Source organism: Coregonus clupeaformis, unplaced genomic scaffold (assembly GCF_020615455.1).
Source record: "Coregonus clupeaformis isolate EN_2021a unplaced genomic scaffold, ASM2061545v1 scaf0890, whole genome shotgun sequence".
Lineage (NCBI taxonomy): Eukaryota > Metazoa > Chordata > Actinopteri > Salmoniformes > Salmonidae > Coregonus > Coregonus clupeaformis.
Genome location: NW_025534344.1, coordinates 79323 through 96390, shown reverse-complemented (window position 1 = coordinate 96390; position 17068 = coordinate 79323). Strand labels below are relative to the sequence as shown.

Below are 17068 nucleotides of genomic sequence, written 5' to 3'. Positions count from 1 at the left end.
TTCAGCCACACCCGTTGCTGACAGGTGTATAAAATCGAGCACACGTCCATGCAATCTCCATAGACAAACATTGGCAGTAGAACGGCCTTACTGAAGAGCTCAGTGACTTTCAACGTGGCACAGTCATAGGATGCCACCTTTCCAACAAGTCAGTTCGTCAAATTTCTGCCCTGCTAGAGCTTCCCCGGTTAACTGTAAATGCTGTTATTGTTAAGTGGAAACTGCTATGAGCAACAACGGCTCAGCCGCGAAGCCTAAGATCACCATGCACAATGCCAAGCTTCGGCTGGAGTGGTGTAAAGCTCGCCGCCATTGGACTCTGGAGCAGTGGGAACGCATTCTCTGCAGTGATGAATCACGCTTCATCATCTGGCAGTCTGACAGACAAATCTGGCTTTGGTTGATGCCAGGAGACTTCTACCTGCCCAAATGCATAGTGCTAAATGTAAAGTTTGGTGGAGGAGGAATAATGGTCTGGGGCTGTTTTTCATGGTTCGGGCTAGGCCCCTGCACAACCCCATCGAACACCTTCGGGATGAATTGGAACGCCGACTGCGAGCCAGGCCTAATCGCCCAAAATCAGTACCTGACCTCACTAGTGCTCTTGTGGCTGAATGGAAGCAAGTCCCGCAGCAATGTTCCAACAGTTAGTGGAAAGCCTTCCCAGAAAAGTGGAGGCTGTTATAGCAGCAAAAGGGGGACCAACTCCATATGAATGCCCATGATTTTGGAATAAGATGTTCGACGAGCAGGTGTCCACATACTTTTAGCCATATAGTGTATAACCCTAAACCAAGCCCCGTTATGGCGATAGTCGTTTCATCTTGTTTCATCTGAATGGAGAACATTTTATGCACGAACTGGTCGGTCCACGGGGGATACGTGTACAGCCGGCAGCATACATTCCCTTTAGACGCTAAAATGAAACAACAATATCGTCATCTGCCGGCCTTTGGGCTAATAAAACACAATCTTGTGTACTGCGTTATTGTATCTTGCAAACATAACATAAAGATGAAATTGGACTATGCCAGTAATATATACTGAACAAAAACATAAACGCAACATGCAACAATTTTACTTTGTTATAGTTAATATAAGGAAATCAGTGAATTTAAATAAATTCATTAGACCCTAATTTATAGATTTCACATGACTGGGCAGGGGCGCAGCCATGTGTGGACCTGGGAGGGCATAGGCAAAAGGGCTTTATTACAGACAGAAATACTCCTCAGTTTCATCAGCTGTCCAGGTGGCTGGTCTCAGAGGATCCCTCAGGTGAAGAAGCAGGACGTGGAGGTCCTGGGCTGGTGTGGTTACACGTAGTCTGCGGTTGTGAGGCCAGTTGGACGTACTGCCAAATTCTCTAAAACGAAGTTGGAGGCGGCTTATGGTAGAGAAATTAACATTAAATTATCTGGCAACAGCTCTGGTGGACATTTCTGCAGTCAGCATGCCAATTGCGCGCTCCCTCAAAATGTAGACATCTGTGGCATTGTGTTGTGTGACAAAACTGCACATTTAAGAGTGGCCTTTTATTGTACCCAGCACAAGGTGCACCTGTGTAATGATCATGCTGTTTAATCAGCTTCTTGATATGCCACACCTGTCAGGTGGATGGATTATATTGGCAGAGAAATGCTCACTAACAGGGATGTAAACAAATTTGTGCACAAAATGAGAGAAATAAGCTTTTATTTCAACTCATTAAATATGGGACCAACATTTTACATGTTGCGTTTATATTTTTGTCCAGTATATATAAAATATGGTGATTTTTGTAGTGTTCATATAGTTTAACTTACAAAATGTTCCTCTTTGTAGATTTGAGTGTACAAAATTATCAATATGAATAACATTTTATTAATAATGGCATGTTATCAATTGCACTCAATCCAAATTACTGCAGGTCTAATGACCCCCCCCCCCCCAAAAAAAGAACAATTATTATTTGGAAGTCAGTTGCACACACATTTTTCAATAAATACACTACTAACAAATTAGTGACATACAACACTTCAGTCATGCCTTTAGTGTGGTACATACAGTGCAGTCAGAAAGAATTCAGACCCCTTGACTTTTTCCACATTTTGTTACGTTACGTTACAGCCTTATTCTAAGATTGATTAAATTGTTCTTGGCACACCTGTATTTGGGGAGTTTCTCCCATTCTTCTCTGCAGATCCTCTCAATCTCTTTCAGGTTGGATGGGGAGCGTCGCTGCACAGCTATTTCCAGGTCTCTCCAGAGATGTTCAATCGGGTTCAAGTCCGGGCCCTGGCTGGGCCACTCAAGGACATTCAGAGACTTGTCCCGAAGCCACTCCTGCGTTGTCTTGGCTGTGTGATTAGTGTCATTGTCCTGTTGGAAGGTGAACCTTCACCCCACTCTGGAGCAGGTTTTCATCCCCACAGCATGATGCTGCCACCACCATGCTTTACAGTAGGTATGGTGCCAGGTTTCCTCCAGACGTGACGCTTGGCATTCAGGCCAAAGAGTTCAATCTTGGTTTCATCAGACCAGAGAATCTTGTTTCTCATGGTCAGTCTTTAAGTGCCTTTAGGCAAACTCCAAGCAGGTGTTCATGTGCCTTTTACTGAGTGGCTTCCGTCTGGCCACTCTACCATAAAGGCCTGATAGGTGGAGTGCTGCAGAGACGGTTGTCCTTCTGGAAGGTTTTACCTTCTCCACAGAGGAACATCAGGTTCTTGGTCACCTCCCTGACTAAGGCCCTTCTCCCCCGACTGCTCTGTTTGGCCAGGTGGACAGCTCTAGGAAGTCTTGGTGGTTCCAAACTTATTCCATTTAAGAATATTGGAAGCCACTGTGGGAACCTTTAATTCTGCAGACATTTTTTGGTACCCTTCCCCAGATCTGTGCCTCGACACAATCCTGTCTCGTAGCTCTACAGACAATTCCTTCGACCTCATGGCTTGGTTTTTGCTCTGACGTTCACTGTCAACTGTGGGACCTTACATATAAAGGTGTGTGCCTTTCCAAATCATGTCCAATCAATTGAATTTACTACAGGTGGACTCCAATCAAGTTGTAGAAACATCTCATGGATGATCAATGGAAACAGGATGCATCTGAGCTCAATTTCGAGTCTCATAGCAAAGGGTCTAAATACTTATGTAAATAAGCTATGTTTTTTATTACATTTGCAAAAAATCTAAAAACCTGTTTTTGCTTTGTCATTATGGGGTGTTGTGTGTAGATGATGAGGAAAAGTTTTTATTTAATCAATTTTAGAATAAGGCTGTAACGTACAAAATGTAGAAAAAGTCAAGGGGTACTTTCCGAATGCACTGTAAAGGGTGTTTCCCATGATGAGTTCATCTTCATTATTTGGCAACAGTTATACAGTAGACAAAGAAAATATCCAGAACAAGGGATCATTTCAGTTTTATTGGACAATTTACATGAATAAGTTTATCCTGTTTAGCTTTTTAAAATGACATCTTTCCAAGATTCTACTGACTACAAAACCTCAGAGCTTTGCATGATACAAGGCAAAAACCTAGCATTCAAAATGTCCTGTTTGCCGACTTGCACTTAAAAATAACATATTTACAAAGATAGAGGATTGGGGGAAGGGGGGAGTGGAGAGTTCACCTACACCGTTGCCTCTATAATGAGACAAGCCTGTTAAACTCATGGAATTTAAAAGTAAGTGCACAGATTAGGGAGCCCTGTGCTCCTCAACGCCAGCGCCTGGCGGGAGACGTGGACCTGAAACAGAGACGCGAAGGGGAACATTAATGGTGCTGCACCACTCACACACACTCATGCAAAATGACAGACACAGGCAAAAGAAACAGTCACATCCTCACACAGCCCCACTGGGGCCCTGTTAACATCAGGTCATCATGAGGACAATATTGCATTGATTTTTGAATGAACTTAGTCACTCTCCTTTGGGAAGAACAGTTACTACATTCACACAAGGCACTAAAATGGATTGATATGCTCCACATGCCCAACAGAGGGCACTATGGAGACAGTCTTTGAGGAACATAAACTTGGCTACAAATGGTTCCTTTTTTAACACAACATGAAAATATTTACTATTTATCTTTGTAAGGTAGCCTTGAGCCCTGACAGTGAACGAAGAAAGTTGAGCTAAAAAAATATTACTGGTTAGTAGGCCTCCAATACGACACGCACCCACACACAACATGATACAACAGAAAAAGAGGGTAAAAAATGGAATACTACCTTGATCGTGACTTAGACTTGTTTTTGCGGCTTGCCTTCTTACCAGACTTGTGAGATTTTTCCGTTGATCTTGAGCGACTACGTTTGGATTTCTTAGACTTCTTTTCCTTGCTAACCTCGGGGGTGGGGGACCTGCTCGACTCTGAGTCAGAGTACCTCTTGCTAGATTTGGCAGAGCCCTTCTTGCTTGCCCTGCTATCCTGACGGGAGTGCTTGTCACCCTGAGGGTCTGTGTGATCGCTGCTCTCTTTTCTTTTCTTGGATTTGCCGTTACTCTCCTCCGCCACCACAGCGCTCACCTCCCTATCCCTCGCTTTCTCCTTCCCCCTCTCCTTTTCCTTCCCTTTCTCCTTTTCCCGCTCTTTCTCTTTGGCTTTCTGCTTCTCTTTCTTCCTATCTAACTCTTTCTCCTTCTCCTTCTTCTCTTTCTCCTTCTTGTCGTGGCTGCCACTCCGGTCTTTCTTCCTGTCCCTATCCTTGCTGGAGGCTTTCTGCTTGTGCTTGCTGCTGCGGCTGTGACTATCCCTGCGCTCCCTGCTCATCTTCCTGTCTCTGTTCCTCTCCTTGTCCCTGCTCTTGCTGCGGCTGGCCCTGTCCTTGGACCTGCTCTTGCCTCCCCTGCTGACCCTTCGCTCTCGAGAGTGGCTGCGGTTCCGGTGGCGGGCCGAGCGCTCTGTGCTGTGGTTCCGGCTGCCCTTCCTCCTCTCCCGGGCCTTGTCGTCGCTGCGCTCCCCGTGGCGTCTGTGGGAGCTGCGACTGTGGCTGCGCCGGCCGCCACCGCGGGCCCTGTGCGAGGAGGAGCGGCTGCGCCTCCTCTTCCTCCGGGGCGAGGAGGAGCGCGAAGAGGAGCGTGAGGAGGCAGAGGATGACGAGGAGAAGGAAGACGATCGGCTGCTGGCGCTGCTGGAGCTGGAGCTGGAGCTGCGTCCGTTGCTGGGGGAACCGCTGGTGCCCCGCCCTCCGCTGCGCTCCTTACCCCGGCCCGCCTGCCTGACCTCGCTGCTAACCTCAGGCTCACTGCGGGACCTGCGTCTCTCTGCTGTGGGTTCCGCCTCCCTCTCTCTCACTTCCTGTTTATGGAGGCTCTCTAACTGGCCCTCGTCATAATCCCCCCTCTCTCTGCTCACTCTGTCCAGCACCATCTCTTCTGGGAGACACAAAAAACAAAACATTTATGTTACTCTCAAAGACAACGTCACCACTGCTTATTGATATTGATATTGCGTTTAGTTCCCTCACCACGTGCGTGCTGCGCCTCCTGCGCTTGTCTCTCCTGCAGCTCCTTCTCCTTGCGTCGGAAGGCGTCTATCTTCTCCCGGATGCGGTGGTGCAGCTCCTCCTCGTCCGTGTCAGAGGACTCGGACGCCCGGGCGCTGTGCTCCTCCTCACTCAAGTCCGAGCCATAGTCGCCAAGTCCACCTGCCACAACAGAGCCCCCAGCTTTTTGAGCAAGATCGCAGTAACTACCCATACAACCAACCAAGCTTCCCGTCAAAGACGCAGCCTACTGTCTATGTTTCCAACTGAACTACACACTAGAAACCCACTGACACTCCACTTACTGTAAGATGGCATGCTCTTTAGTGTTCTGATAAGAAAATACTTAGTAAATCTAAGGCTAAGACACTCAAACTGTGCTGTGAAGGGTTGCACAATTTCAGAAACGTTCCCCAAATTCCCTGTTTTTTTCAGAAATCCCGGTTGAAAGATTCCAGGTTGGAGGATTCCCTCACAGCTTATTCCCTTTCAACCGGAATAAAAAAATATAAGATTTTGGGGAATGTTTGGAGAATTTTTCAACCCTAGCTGTGAGGTGGACCCTTCCCTTCGGCTGCCTCAGTCACTCTTCTGAGCTACTAAAGCAGTGAGGGGACAGGGGTTTGAGCTCTGATTCTTACCCCCCCAACAACCCCTCCCTCCCCCCCCCGCCTGGAAGAAAAGAGGAGGAACTCACCGATGCCGATCAGAGAAGTCAGTGCACTTGACTGTGCCAGCTGTTTGGCAGGAGCTTTGATTCACATCAACAACAGGAACAACATGTTAAAACACATAGAGCCACCATAGAGACAGCCACCATAGAGAAGTCTCTAGAGAAGGGGGCACAGATAATGCACTATTCACAAGAGCGGTCTTTGGCAAAATAAAATAAAAAAAAGAGACAAAAACGGAGAAAAGAGAAGGGGTTAACAAACAACGTCTGTCACACACATTCAAAGTCAAGACAGTTGGAATGGGGGAGAAGAACCACTCTGTACTAATGCACTAGTGTCAGATAAACAGGGACAAGTCACTTGAATCTGATCTATAGGTCAGCGTTTGTTAGAGTCAATGGGTTCAGCAATACAGTCATTCAGGAGGACCTTCAGGAGCAGGAACCAGGGAAAACAGTTTAGGTTACTGTTGTTTTCTTTTAAATACACCAGCTGCTCTTTCTTTTTTACCAGGGACATTTTCTTTTTCTTCCGTTGCATTAGCAGAGAATGGTTGAAGATGCATATGATCACATTTTGAAAATACTCCAAGTTTGCCACTCAATTACCCTGACTTACAGAGATGAATTGAGTGACGTTTTCAGACTATATAAAACAGGCTTAAAAATGTCTTTGTGACAGGCACAGATGATGCGTGGGCTCGAGGAGATGGGGGTAAGCAGACCTTTGGTGGCTTTGCGGTGCGTCTCTTTGGCCACAGTTTGGATCTCTTCGTTGGTGACCTCCAGTAGGATTTCCGTCAGCAGAGTTTTAGTCACAATCATCTTTGGAGAGAAATGTGAGAAAAGGCTCTGACATGAGTTAATGATAATCACTTGTTTGTCAAGAGGGCAATTTTTGCAGTCTTGGATAGGATGTTTTCTTATATATTGAAATTAGTGAACCGGGCTGCTATTTGAGCATCAGGGCTCTATAACATAACACAACAATTTTTTATAACAAAAGACAACCTCATAGGGCTGGGCGATATGGCCTAAAAATTATATCTTGATTTTTTCAAACTTATAGGCGATTCACAATATATACACATCTAGTTTACAATTAAAGGTCCAATACATTGATCTAATGAATTCAGGGCTTGTGAAATTATACCTAGGCTAAATGTAAGCCTTCCACAACCCACTAATAATTTAAATACTTTATCAAAAGAGTTTAACCTGATTTTTTGCAATAATAACTGATCTGGCATTCAAGTCTGTCTATTAAAATTTCCTTTTTGTTACAAATTTTACCAGAACCATGCATAATGCACATTCACTAATAATGACTAACTTCTTATAACAGTCATTATAGAAAATGTACGCAGGTCTCAAACAATCTCTCAAGCACAAGTGCTAGTGAGTAGCTAGCTAATCTTAATAGTTGTAGTTAACAAGGCAGAACAGTTGAATTGCTATGAACACACACTTCTGTCCGTCTCCAACTGTTTGAACAGCATGCTAGCCTGTCCATTTTGTTCAGATGTTGAATTCAAGTGGCCTACTTTTTTCTCAGAATGAGAACAAATGACCAATTCCTTATATAACTAGTGTTTTATGCTTATTGCAAATGTATAAAACAGACTAGACAGCTAGTATAACAGTATTTGGCTAAAATGCTGCTAGTGGTACCGCAATGCCACCCCGACAAACTGAGCATTACTTTTCCAGAATCAATGTTCATTGATACTCCCGTTTTAGTAGTGTCTGCTCTGCGTGCAATTTGAGGAGTTGACATAAAAAGGGTATTGCTAGAAAGGTTAACTTTATTACAGTAAAATAATGTATCAATGTGTTTCGGTGTTCATATGACCGATTCTGTTGGACCAAACCTCACATGCAAATTGTGTGTTGAAACCGCTTGTCAGAGAGGAAGAAGTGATCTCTCATCTTTGTTGTTGTGAGTGGCAGGGGAAGGGGCTTGGTGTGTGTGTGTAAACAGAGAGGAAGATGCGAAGCGAGAGGTTTCGCTCTCGCCAAAATCTGTCCAATATTAACCCAATGCGTTTCTATGGGCTTATTTTGGACATAAGCTTGTCGTCTGCCTTCGGGACGATTCCCATTGTTAGGGAGGAGACATGAGCATGTCATCATTATATACAGATCTCTGGTGTAAATGGGAAGGTGCACACAGGAGGAGGACAAAAGAGAAGAGACCAAAAAGACATGAGTAGCCTACAAGCCGACAAACGCTCATAAAAATACAAAACTAGATTCTTGCAATATTGGCATTTAGAATATCGCGCAAGAACATTCATTTGAATTCGATATATCGCCCAGCCCTACACCCACCCCAATGTGTCAGAATGGTAGCTGTAAGCCAAAACTGACCAGCTGGAACTCTCTCTCCTCCTCCGTCATCTCTGGTTCGCTCTGGTCCTCCGGGGGAGGGGACGGGCTCCTGCTGGCCTGCTCCTGCTTCCTGGTCAGGACCCGGTCCTCATCTTCCCTCTCATCTTCATCAACCTCTTCATCATCACTGTCCTGTTACAGAGGAGGGAAAGGGGTGGTAGGTCAGATACAAAGACACGACAACAGGACTTCCTGAAAGCTCACCAGTGTCACAGTTTTACAGGAATATAATGCAATTGTTTTGGGGATTTTTCAACTCATTGTTCATAAGGTTAATGGGATTCATGACGCCATGGAAACAAAAAGAGATCGATGCTTACAAATTTACTCTTGCGGGGTAAACGAGGCCCATCGCCTCCCTCGTCCACCGCGTCGCTCTCTTTGTCTTCATCTTTAGCCATTTCGGCACGCTGTTTCTCCATGCGCTCCTTCTCCAGCTTCTTCTGTTTCTCCCTGTCCATCTTCTCCAGGCCCTCTCGGATCCAGGCCGGCAGGGTGCGCCTCTTCATCGCATCTGAGAGGAGAGCCAGGTCATTGGATGCTGTGTGTGTGTGTCTGTTTTCCTGCGTGCCTGGGAAAGCTAATTGAGAAAAGTAGAGAGCAACTCTGAGATACAAAACATGGTGAGATACAACATTTTGGATGGTATGGGTATGAACGGCAAGAGAGCTGAAGCAAGCCTCTACCTCTCTGACAGCAGTATGAGGAAGTTTTTTTACCGAGGTGTTGGTGAAGATGCTCACCGAGGGCGGCAGCAGCAGGAGCGTCTTGTTTGGGGATCTGGATGGGGGATCTCTGGCGGTCCCTAAAGCCTGGGGGCCTGTCCCGTCTGTTCTGTGGGGGGCCCTGCTGCCAATATGGAGGGTGGAACCCTGTGGGAGTGGGGCCGTAGGTGGCAGCCGCCCCGTGCTACAGAGAGAGAAAATGAGGACCATCCAAACTAGTTGAATGACAGAGAGGCCCTACACAACAGCAGCCATGGAACTCTACTTTAAGTGTGTGGTGTGTGTGTGTGTACCTGATAATCAAACTGGTTCATGGCCATTGGGTTCATGGCGTAGTTGTCGGGCTGACCCCCAAAGCCGTGGCTGTTCTGGGGGTAGACCCTATGGTGGCCTTCAGAGAACTCCAGACTGTCCTGGCTGTTGCTGTCCTCAGAGGGAGCCACCACATCCATAGGTCCAGTCCCCATAGGTCCTGTTCCTGGGGGGATCCACGCCTGGTCTATGGGAGGAGGAGGGGGCTGACCGTGCATCCCCCATTCTGTAAACACCACATGTGCATTGTTATTGTTTATTAGGATCTCTTTAAGCCCACCAAAAGGCTTGTCTTACAAGAGACAAATCAAAAATCCAAAACGTACACTTGCAGTTATGCTATTCTAACAATAACTACTGGAATGCAGGGGAACTAAGTTGATTGGGGCACAGCTATAGTACCAGTCAAAAGTTTGGACACACCTACTCATTCAAGGGTTTTTCTTAATTTTTCCTATTTTCTACATTGTAGAATAGTGAAGACATCAAAACTATGAAATAACACATATGGAATCATGTAGTAACCAAAAAAGTGTTAAACAAATCAAAATATGTTTTATATTTTAGATTCTTCAAAGTAGCCACCCTTTGCCTTGAAGACAGCTTTGCACACTCTTGGCATTCTCTCAACCAGCTTCATGAGGTAGTCACCTGGAATGCATTTCAATTAACAGGTGTGCCTTGTTAAAAGTTAATTTGTGGAATTTCTTTCCTTCTTAATGCGTTTGAGCCAATCAGTTGTGTTGTGACATGGTAGGGGTGGTATACAGAAGACAGCCCTATTTGGTAAAAGACCAAGTCCATTTTATGGCAAGAACAGCTCAAATAAGCAAAGAGAAATGACAGTCCATCATTACTTTAAGACATGAAGGTCAGTCAATACGGAACATTTCAAGAACTTTGAAAGTTTCTTCAAGTGCAGTTGCAAAAACCCATCAAGTGCTATGATGAAACTGGCTCTCATGAGGACCGCCACAGGAAAGGAAGACCCAGAGTTACCTCTGCTGCAGAGGATAAGTTCATTAGTTACCAGCCTCAGAAATTGCAGCCCAAATAAATGCTTCAGAGTTCAAGTAACAGACACATCACAACATCAACTGTTCAGAGGAGACTTGCTGCAAAGAAACCACTACTAAAGGACTCCAATTAGAAGAAGAGACTTGCTTGGGCCAAGAAACACGAGCAATGGACATTAGACCGGTGGAAATCTGTCCTTTGGTCTAATTAGTCCAAATTATAGATTTTTGGTTCCAAACGCTGTGTCTTTGCATGTGTAGTTCCCACCGTGAAGCATGGAGGAGGAGGTGTGATGGTGCTTTGCTGGTGACGCTGTCTGTGATTTATTTAGAATTCAAGGCACAGTTAACCAGCATGGCAACCACAGCATTCTGCAGCGATACGCCATCCCATCTGGTTTGGGCTTCGTGGGACTATCATTTGTTTTTCAACAGGACAATGACCCAACACACCTCCAGGCTGTGTAAGGGCTATTTTACCAAGAAGGAGAGTGAAGGAGTGCTGCATCAGATCACCCGACCTCTTAACCAATTGAGATGGTTTGGGATGAGTTGGACCTCAGAATGAAGGAAAAGCAGCCAACAAGTGCTCAGCATATGTGGGAACTCCAAGACTGTTGGAAAAGCATTCCAGGTGAAGCTGGTTGAGAGAATGCCAAAAGTGTGCAAAGCTGTCATCAAGGCAACGGGAGGCTACTTTGATGAATCTAAAACATATTTTGATTTTTTGAACACTTTCTTTGGTTACTACATGATTCCATATTTGTTATTTCATCGTTTTGATCTCTTCACTATTATTCTACAAGGTAGAAAATAGTAAAAATAAAGAAAAACCCATGAATGAATAGGTGTGTCCATACTTTTGACTGGTACTGTATGGTAATGTGGTGGATGTGAAATTTGGCCAGAACATGTTGTTTGGAATACATCGGTGACATCACACCTTCCCTGAGATCTAAAGAACAATTATGTACAGACTGAGTATAGCAAGTATGGTGGGTCTTCTTGCAACGTGAGAAAACAGATCACGGACATAAGCCTCATATATTCTCCATCCCCAGAAAATTATGTTAATGGTTTACCAGGTTGCCACATTCTGCCAAAATTGGAGTCGCCCTGGAAGGAGCCATGGTTATTGGGCACCACAGGATCCATGCCAGGTATGTCCTGTCCATTAGGATGAAGGTTCTGCTGATCTACTGTAGGGCCTGTAGACTCTTTCTGAGCAATCCAGGCCTGGGCCAGTGCTGCCCAGTCCACTTGGCCTGCACAACACAGAGAGACAACAAGAGAAGCATTGCTTGGGGTGTCATTTTGTAAAATTGTAAATAATGACTGAGCTGTCATTCTGCATGATCAAAGCAATGTTACACCAATCCAATCTTGGATAATTCCCAATTGGACAGAGCTCTATGTATACAGGTGATGTCACCCACCTGGATCTTGTTGGTGCTGGAAGGACTGCATCCACTGTTGCTGGTTCATAGGCCATTGCGGCCAGGGCTGTCCACCCTGGTCCCACATCTCTCACCCTGTAGTTCCTACGCCTGGAGCCTGACTATGTGGGACAGAAGCATGATATGACATTACTGAAAGTGAATAGTGCTATTCTCAATGTGAACCGTCCATGCGAACTGTACGTATCATGATGAATGTGTTAGCAAGCTAGTTAGGTAGCCAGCGGCTGTTTACAAATCAGAACGGCTAGAAATCGGTCTCAGCTATGTAAAGTTAGCTACATTAGGGGTTTCACCCAAATGGCTTCGGATCAAACTAGTAACGTTAGTTTGATATCGATGCAGATACTTTTTATTGATAGTGCAGAAACCAGCTAATAATTTAAAAAAAAAAAAACAAAGCTAAATGGGTAACCTTGATAGCTAATTGAGATCTGCGTAATTGTGGCTAGCTAGCGGCAGTTAGGGGCATGAATGTTAACTAGCTAAGTTAGGTCAGCTGGCTATGGATATTTGCTGGGTGGCGCTAGCTAGCGAACGTTTGCGCTTCACGCTACCAGTGAATTTCATTTACATTGCATGCACTTAATTTTTGATATCTTGGTAGGTAAACATTCTCGCGTTATATAATTGTATCTAAACGATTGTGCATTACCTGTCTGCTTCTTCAGTCAGTGTTTTCCAAATTCCCCGGGCTCGGTGACGAAATGCAACTGGCTAACGTTAGCTAGCTAACAGTTAGCTAGCGTCAGCTTGCTTGTTTTCAAGATTTTGGTTGGAAAGTTAGAAAATAGCTAGCTATAGTTTGGAATAATGCTTCAAAGAACAGTAGCTAATATCATCTACTGTAACAGCTGCATCAGGAGAATGGACACAAACTAAACATCATAACACGCTTGAGCGTTTCCCACCTCTCCAACTTGGTTCTTCTTCACCGTCGAGCACTCAAAATGGCTACGACCTGGAAGTAGTCTTGCTGGCAGCCACGGAGGCAAAAGTCTGCGAGAAAACGCTCGTCACAAACCATTGGGCTCTATGGGGCCAAAAATAGGCCTACTGATTGTAAATTAGGGCCAAAGATCATGAAAAAGTGACAAAACAATCAACTTAAAACAATTCTGCAGAAATGATGTAATGTCATTATTCTGGTACATATTACAGGCCTATTTCCAAATAACAATTTGTCCCAAATTTGATTTAGTAGAGTAATTGTAAATATTTTTAAAGTTAATGTTTTCATGAAATTGAATTTGTTTGACAATAGCTGTGCTGGTCCTAGGCTGTGTTTACACAGCCAGCCCAATTCTGATCTATTTCCCATTAATTTGTATTTTGTTCAATCACATCAGATCTTTTACAGAACAATTAGTGAAAAAAATATCAGATTTGGGTGTAAACGCAGCCATTGTCTCTACAGGGAATAGGGTGTCATTAGGGCCACAGCCATGGAGGTTATTATCAGTAAGTTATGCATATAGACAAAACTAGTGGTTTGCAACTTTTTATGTGTAAGACTAAGAGGTTGATACTGCAACCTACCCAGGGAGAGAGGACTCCGTAGGTGGAATCTTATCGTGAGTTTCACACACACCTGTGGTCTGAAGACAGTGTTGGGGAGTTTAGTTTAGTTTAGTTTATTAGGATCCCCATTAGCTACTGCACATGCAGCAGCTACATTTCCTGGGGTCCACATAAAACAAAAAGTACAAAACAGTAATAGACAAGAACAGCATAATATACATGAAACTAAAAACAAAACAAGAGTTATATATAGGAAAGAAACCAAGAGAAAACAAAAATACTATTTACACACTATTGATATATTCATATCCTTATATACAGTACAATGGAGTAGTGAACTACATGTAGTTCAACTAGTAATTTAATCAACATTTTCTGTAGCTTGGTGGTAGTTGAACTAAATTCAAATCTTGATAGTGTTTTCAGTAGTTAACTTTTTTGCCATGTAGTGGTGTAGCTAACTACTGGAACTACACATTCCTTTTTTTGCAAAAATAAAATATGGGTGAAGTAGGCAAGAATTTCCTTTCTTTTTTGGCATCAGACCTGCCTAATTCTCAATTGAAACATCGTTTCTGTGTTTAATAGGCTAAATATAACATTCTGTTAACATCTGACTCCATAATTGACATTTGTTTGGTAAAAACAGTAGGATAAATACACATGTAGGTAGAGTCCATTCTCATTTTGTCTCCTTTTCTTTTAAGAGCTTTGTCACAACGGATCAGTCTGTTCTTGCAATTTGTATTCCATGATATTTCAGATATAGGTATGCTAAATCTAACTACGTTATATATGTTTTTTAAGGGTAGCGTTAGCGTAGCTTAACTTCTTCCAATGTGAAGTAATTGGTAGCTTGGTAAACTATATTTTCAGAGTAGCTTCCCCAACACTGGAAGACATATTCCCTTGAAATTAACACTGAAGAAAATAAGTCAGGATGTAGATAAAAGAGGTACGGAGATAGAGCTGTGTGAAAGAGTGAGCATCTTAGAAGAGGAGAGAAGAAAAAGCGTTCACACACACCAAGGTAAAACCAAAGTATTTGATTATGTAATGAATCATTGCACCTCTTTTCCACTTCTTCCACCTATACTCCATCTCTCTTTGTTTGCATTCTTATTTGTCTCTGTATTCTCTGTATTCCTCTTTATCTCTGAGTGGTTTAATGGGTGTTCTCTTCCCAACAGCTGAAGAGTAGTGAGCATTCCATGATGATGCTCCTCAGAGCATCTGCCAGGGTGCTCAACGACCTAAACTCCACTGGTACAGTATAGCCTACCCTCGTCATCTCAAGACCACAGTGACTGTTGTATATTCTCTAGTCCTGGACTAAAAAGCGTGCTCCCTAAATAGTGCACTACTTTTAGAGAATAGGGTGCTATTTGGGGCACATCCCCTCTCTCGCTCGCTCATATCCGTCCTCCTCATCTCTCCCTTGTTCTCCCTTTTTGCTTTTAGAACCTACAGGGTCTCTGGGAAGGTCAAGGCTTCCTTTGACCCATGCGCTGGCCATTCTACTTGGTACGGAATGGGGTTCTACTGTGTTTGGTATTTTGGTATGTTATTAGGATCCCCATTAGCTGTTGCGAAAGCAGCAGCTACTCTTCCTGGTGTCCACACAAAAAACATTACATAATTTACAGAACATTAATAGACAAGAACAGCTCAAGGACAGAACTACATCAATTTAAAATCGGCACATATCAATACATACACACACATAAAATATCTAGGTCAAATAGGGCGGCAGGTAGCTTAGTGGTTAAGAGCATAGTGCCAGTAACCGAAAGGTCGCTGGTTCTAATCCCCGAGCCGACTTGGTGAAAAATCTGTCGATGTGCCCTTGAGCAAGGCACTTAACCCTAATTGCTCCTGTAAGTCGCTCTGGATAAGAGCGTCTGCTAAATGACTAAAAAATAAATAAATAAAATAAAAAAAAAAAATAGGGGAGAGGAGTTGTGCCGTGATGCCTTGCTTTATCTGTTTCTTGAAACCAGGTTTTCTGTTCATTTAAGTAATATGAGATGGAAGGGAGTTCCATGCAATAATGGCTTTATATACTACTATATGCTTTCTTGAATTTGTTCTGGATTTTTGGACTGTGAAAAGACCCCTGGTGGCATGTCTGGTGGGGTACGTGTGTGTGTGTCAGAGCTGTGTATAAGTTGACTATGCAAACAATTTGGAATTTTCAACACTTTGTTTTTTATAAAAAGAAGAAGTGAGGTAGTCAGTCTCTCATCAACTGTGTTAAGCACATCAATGAACAATTGGACTTTACATCAGCTGAGGTAAATTCAGATTTCTCTCAGGTTTTAGACAACCATGTTCTCTCAGGTTGACGTACAGTAGTACCTCAGTATCTCTGTATGATGTGCAAAATTTCCACCATAAGTAACTCTTAAAGCATCACGCATGTACTCTAGTTCAGGGTATCCACAGTGTTGTTGGGCATCCGTGTCTCTAACCCTAAATGTGTTATGATGATGACAACTCTCTAATTCTCTCTTGCTCTCTGTCTCTCTCACTTACTCACTCACTCACTCATTCTCTCACTCACTCAACTTTACTTTATTATGTTTATTTTTTTAGGGACAGTGCACATTAATCAACATTTCTGTAAAAGTGCCGGTTTTAGCCAGCCGGCTAATTTTCAACCGCAGTCCCTGTGCAGTTTATTAAAAACAATTAAATGACAATGCAGACAGACAATGAACACATGCATAGCAACGTATGACAAGCAACACTTAGCATGCAGACATACAGAGCAATAACACAAAAAGCAACCAAACAAAAATACAGAAAAATAATAATGTTTACACACCTCACAAGCTACAGACAATACTCACTCACATACAGATGCACTGCCACACTGTCCATGTCCACTCCAGCCAGGAGAACATGGACATGGATATTTTTGCTCAGATGTTCAGCAGTATCTGGCCCCAAACAGGTGACGATTTGAGACTGAATTTCTCTGTGAGATATATGTTCAAGGCCCAGCGATAGCGTCCTGTACAGGGATTGTACTTGTACATTGAGCTGCCACATGCTACAGAAGATAGGCTCTGACAAAGCTAATGCATGAATCCTGTGATGGCCCTGTATCTACAAATCTAGCCGTGTGTGAAATGTGGTGCATCTATCACCGAAGTTACAATCCAAAAACAGCTGTCCCACTACATGGAATTCTATGGCGAAGCTTCCAACATTGTAATGTCAATGTCACAATATGGGCCATTTTTAAACAATAGTTGTAGCTGGTGCTTTCAAAGTTGGTTAAATTATACATCATTTGAAAGGTAATTTCATGACCTTTCAGAACCACTTGCAACTAATTTTGAAATGAACCTGGGTTTCCTTTTTAAAGCAATTTATAGAGGTAATTCTGATATGTACCCTAGACTCGAGGTCAAAGTTATGTTGACCTGAATATTGTGAAAATGTGTCAGATGTATAGCTGGGAATCTAAGCTTTCCAATGATATCTGATGAA

The 17068-nt window shown here is 43.5% G+C and overlaps 1 protein-coding gene across 5 annotated transcripts; it reads right to left on the bottom strand.

The window, feature by feature from the left end:
- Window positions 1-3389: 3389 nt before the first annotated feature.
- Window positions 3390-13045, bottom strand: LOC121585890 (arginine/serine-rich protein PNISR). 5 transcript variants are annotated; one of them, XM_041902195.2, is made up of 12 exons: window positions 12961-13045; window positions 12029-12150; window positions 11675-11857; window positions 9558-9802; window positions 9259-9448; window positions 8860-9119; window positions 8519-8671; window positions 6874-6973; window positions 6173-6226; window positions 5458-5637; window positions 4219-5365; window positions 3390-3732 (listed from the first exon to the last, which is right to left on the bottom strand). In XM_041902195.2, the coding sequence occupies exons 2-12, from the start codon at window positions 12114-12116 to the stop codon at window positions 3702-3704; spliced, it is 2631 nt and encodes an 876-aa protein (XP_041758129.2). In that variant the 5' UTR covers window positions 12117-12150; window positions 12961-13045; the 3' UTR covers window positions 3390-3701. The 5 variants fall into 5 exon arrangements, with proteins under 5 accessions (XP_041758129.2, XP_041758130.2, XP_041758128.2 ...); XM_041902196.2 differs by having other exon boundaries at window positions 4219-5362; window positions 12705-13011; XM_041902194.2 differs by having other exon boundaries at window positions 12705-13010.
- Between the last annotated feature and the right edge of the window lie 4023 nt (window positions 13046-17068).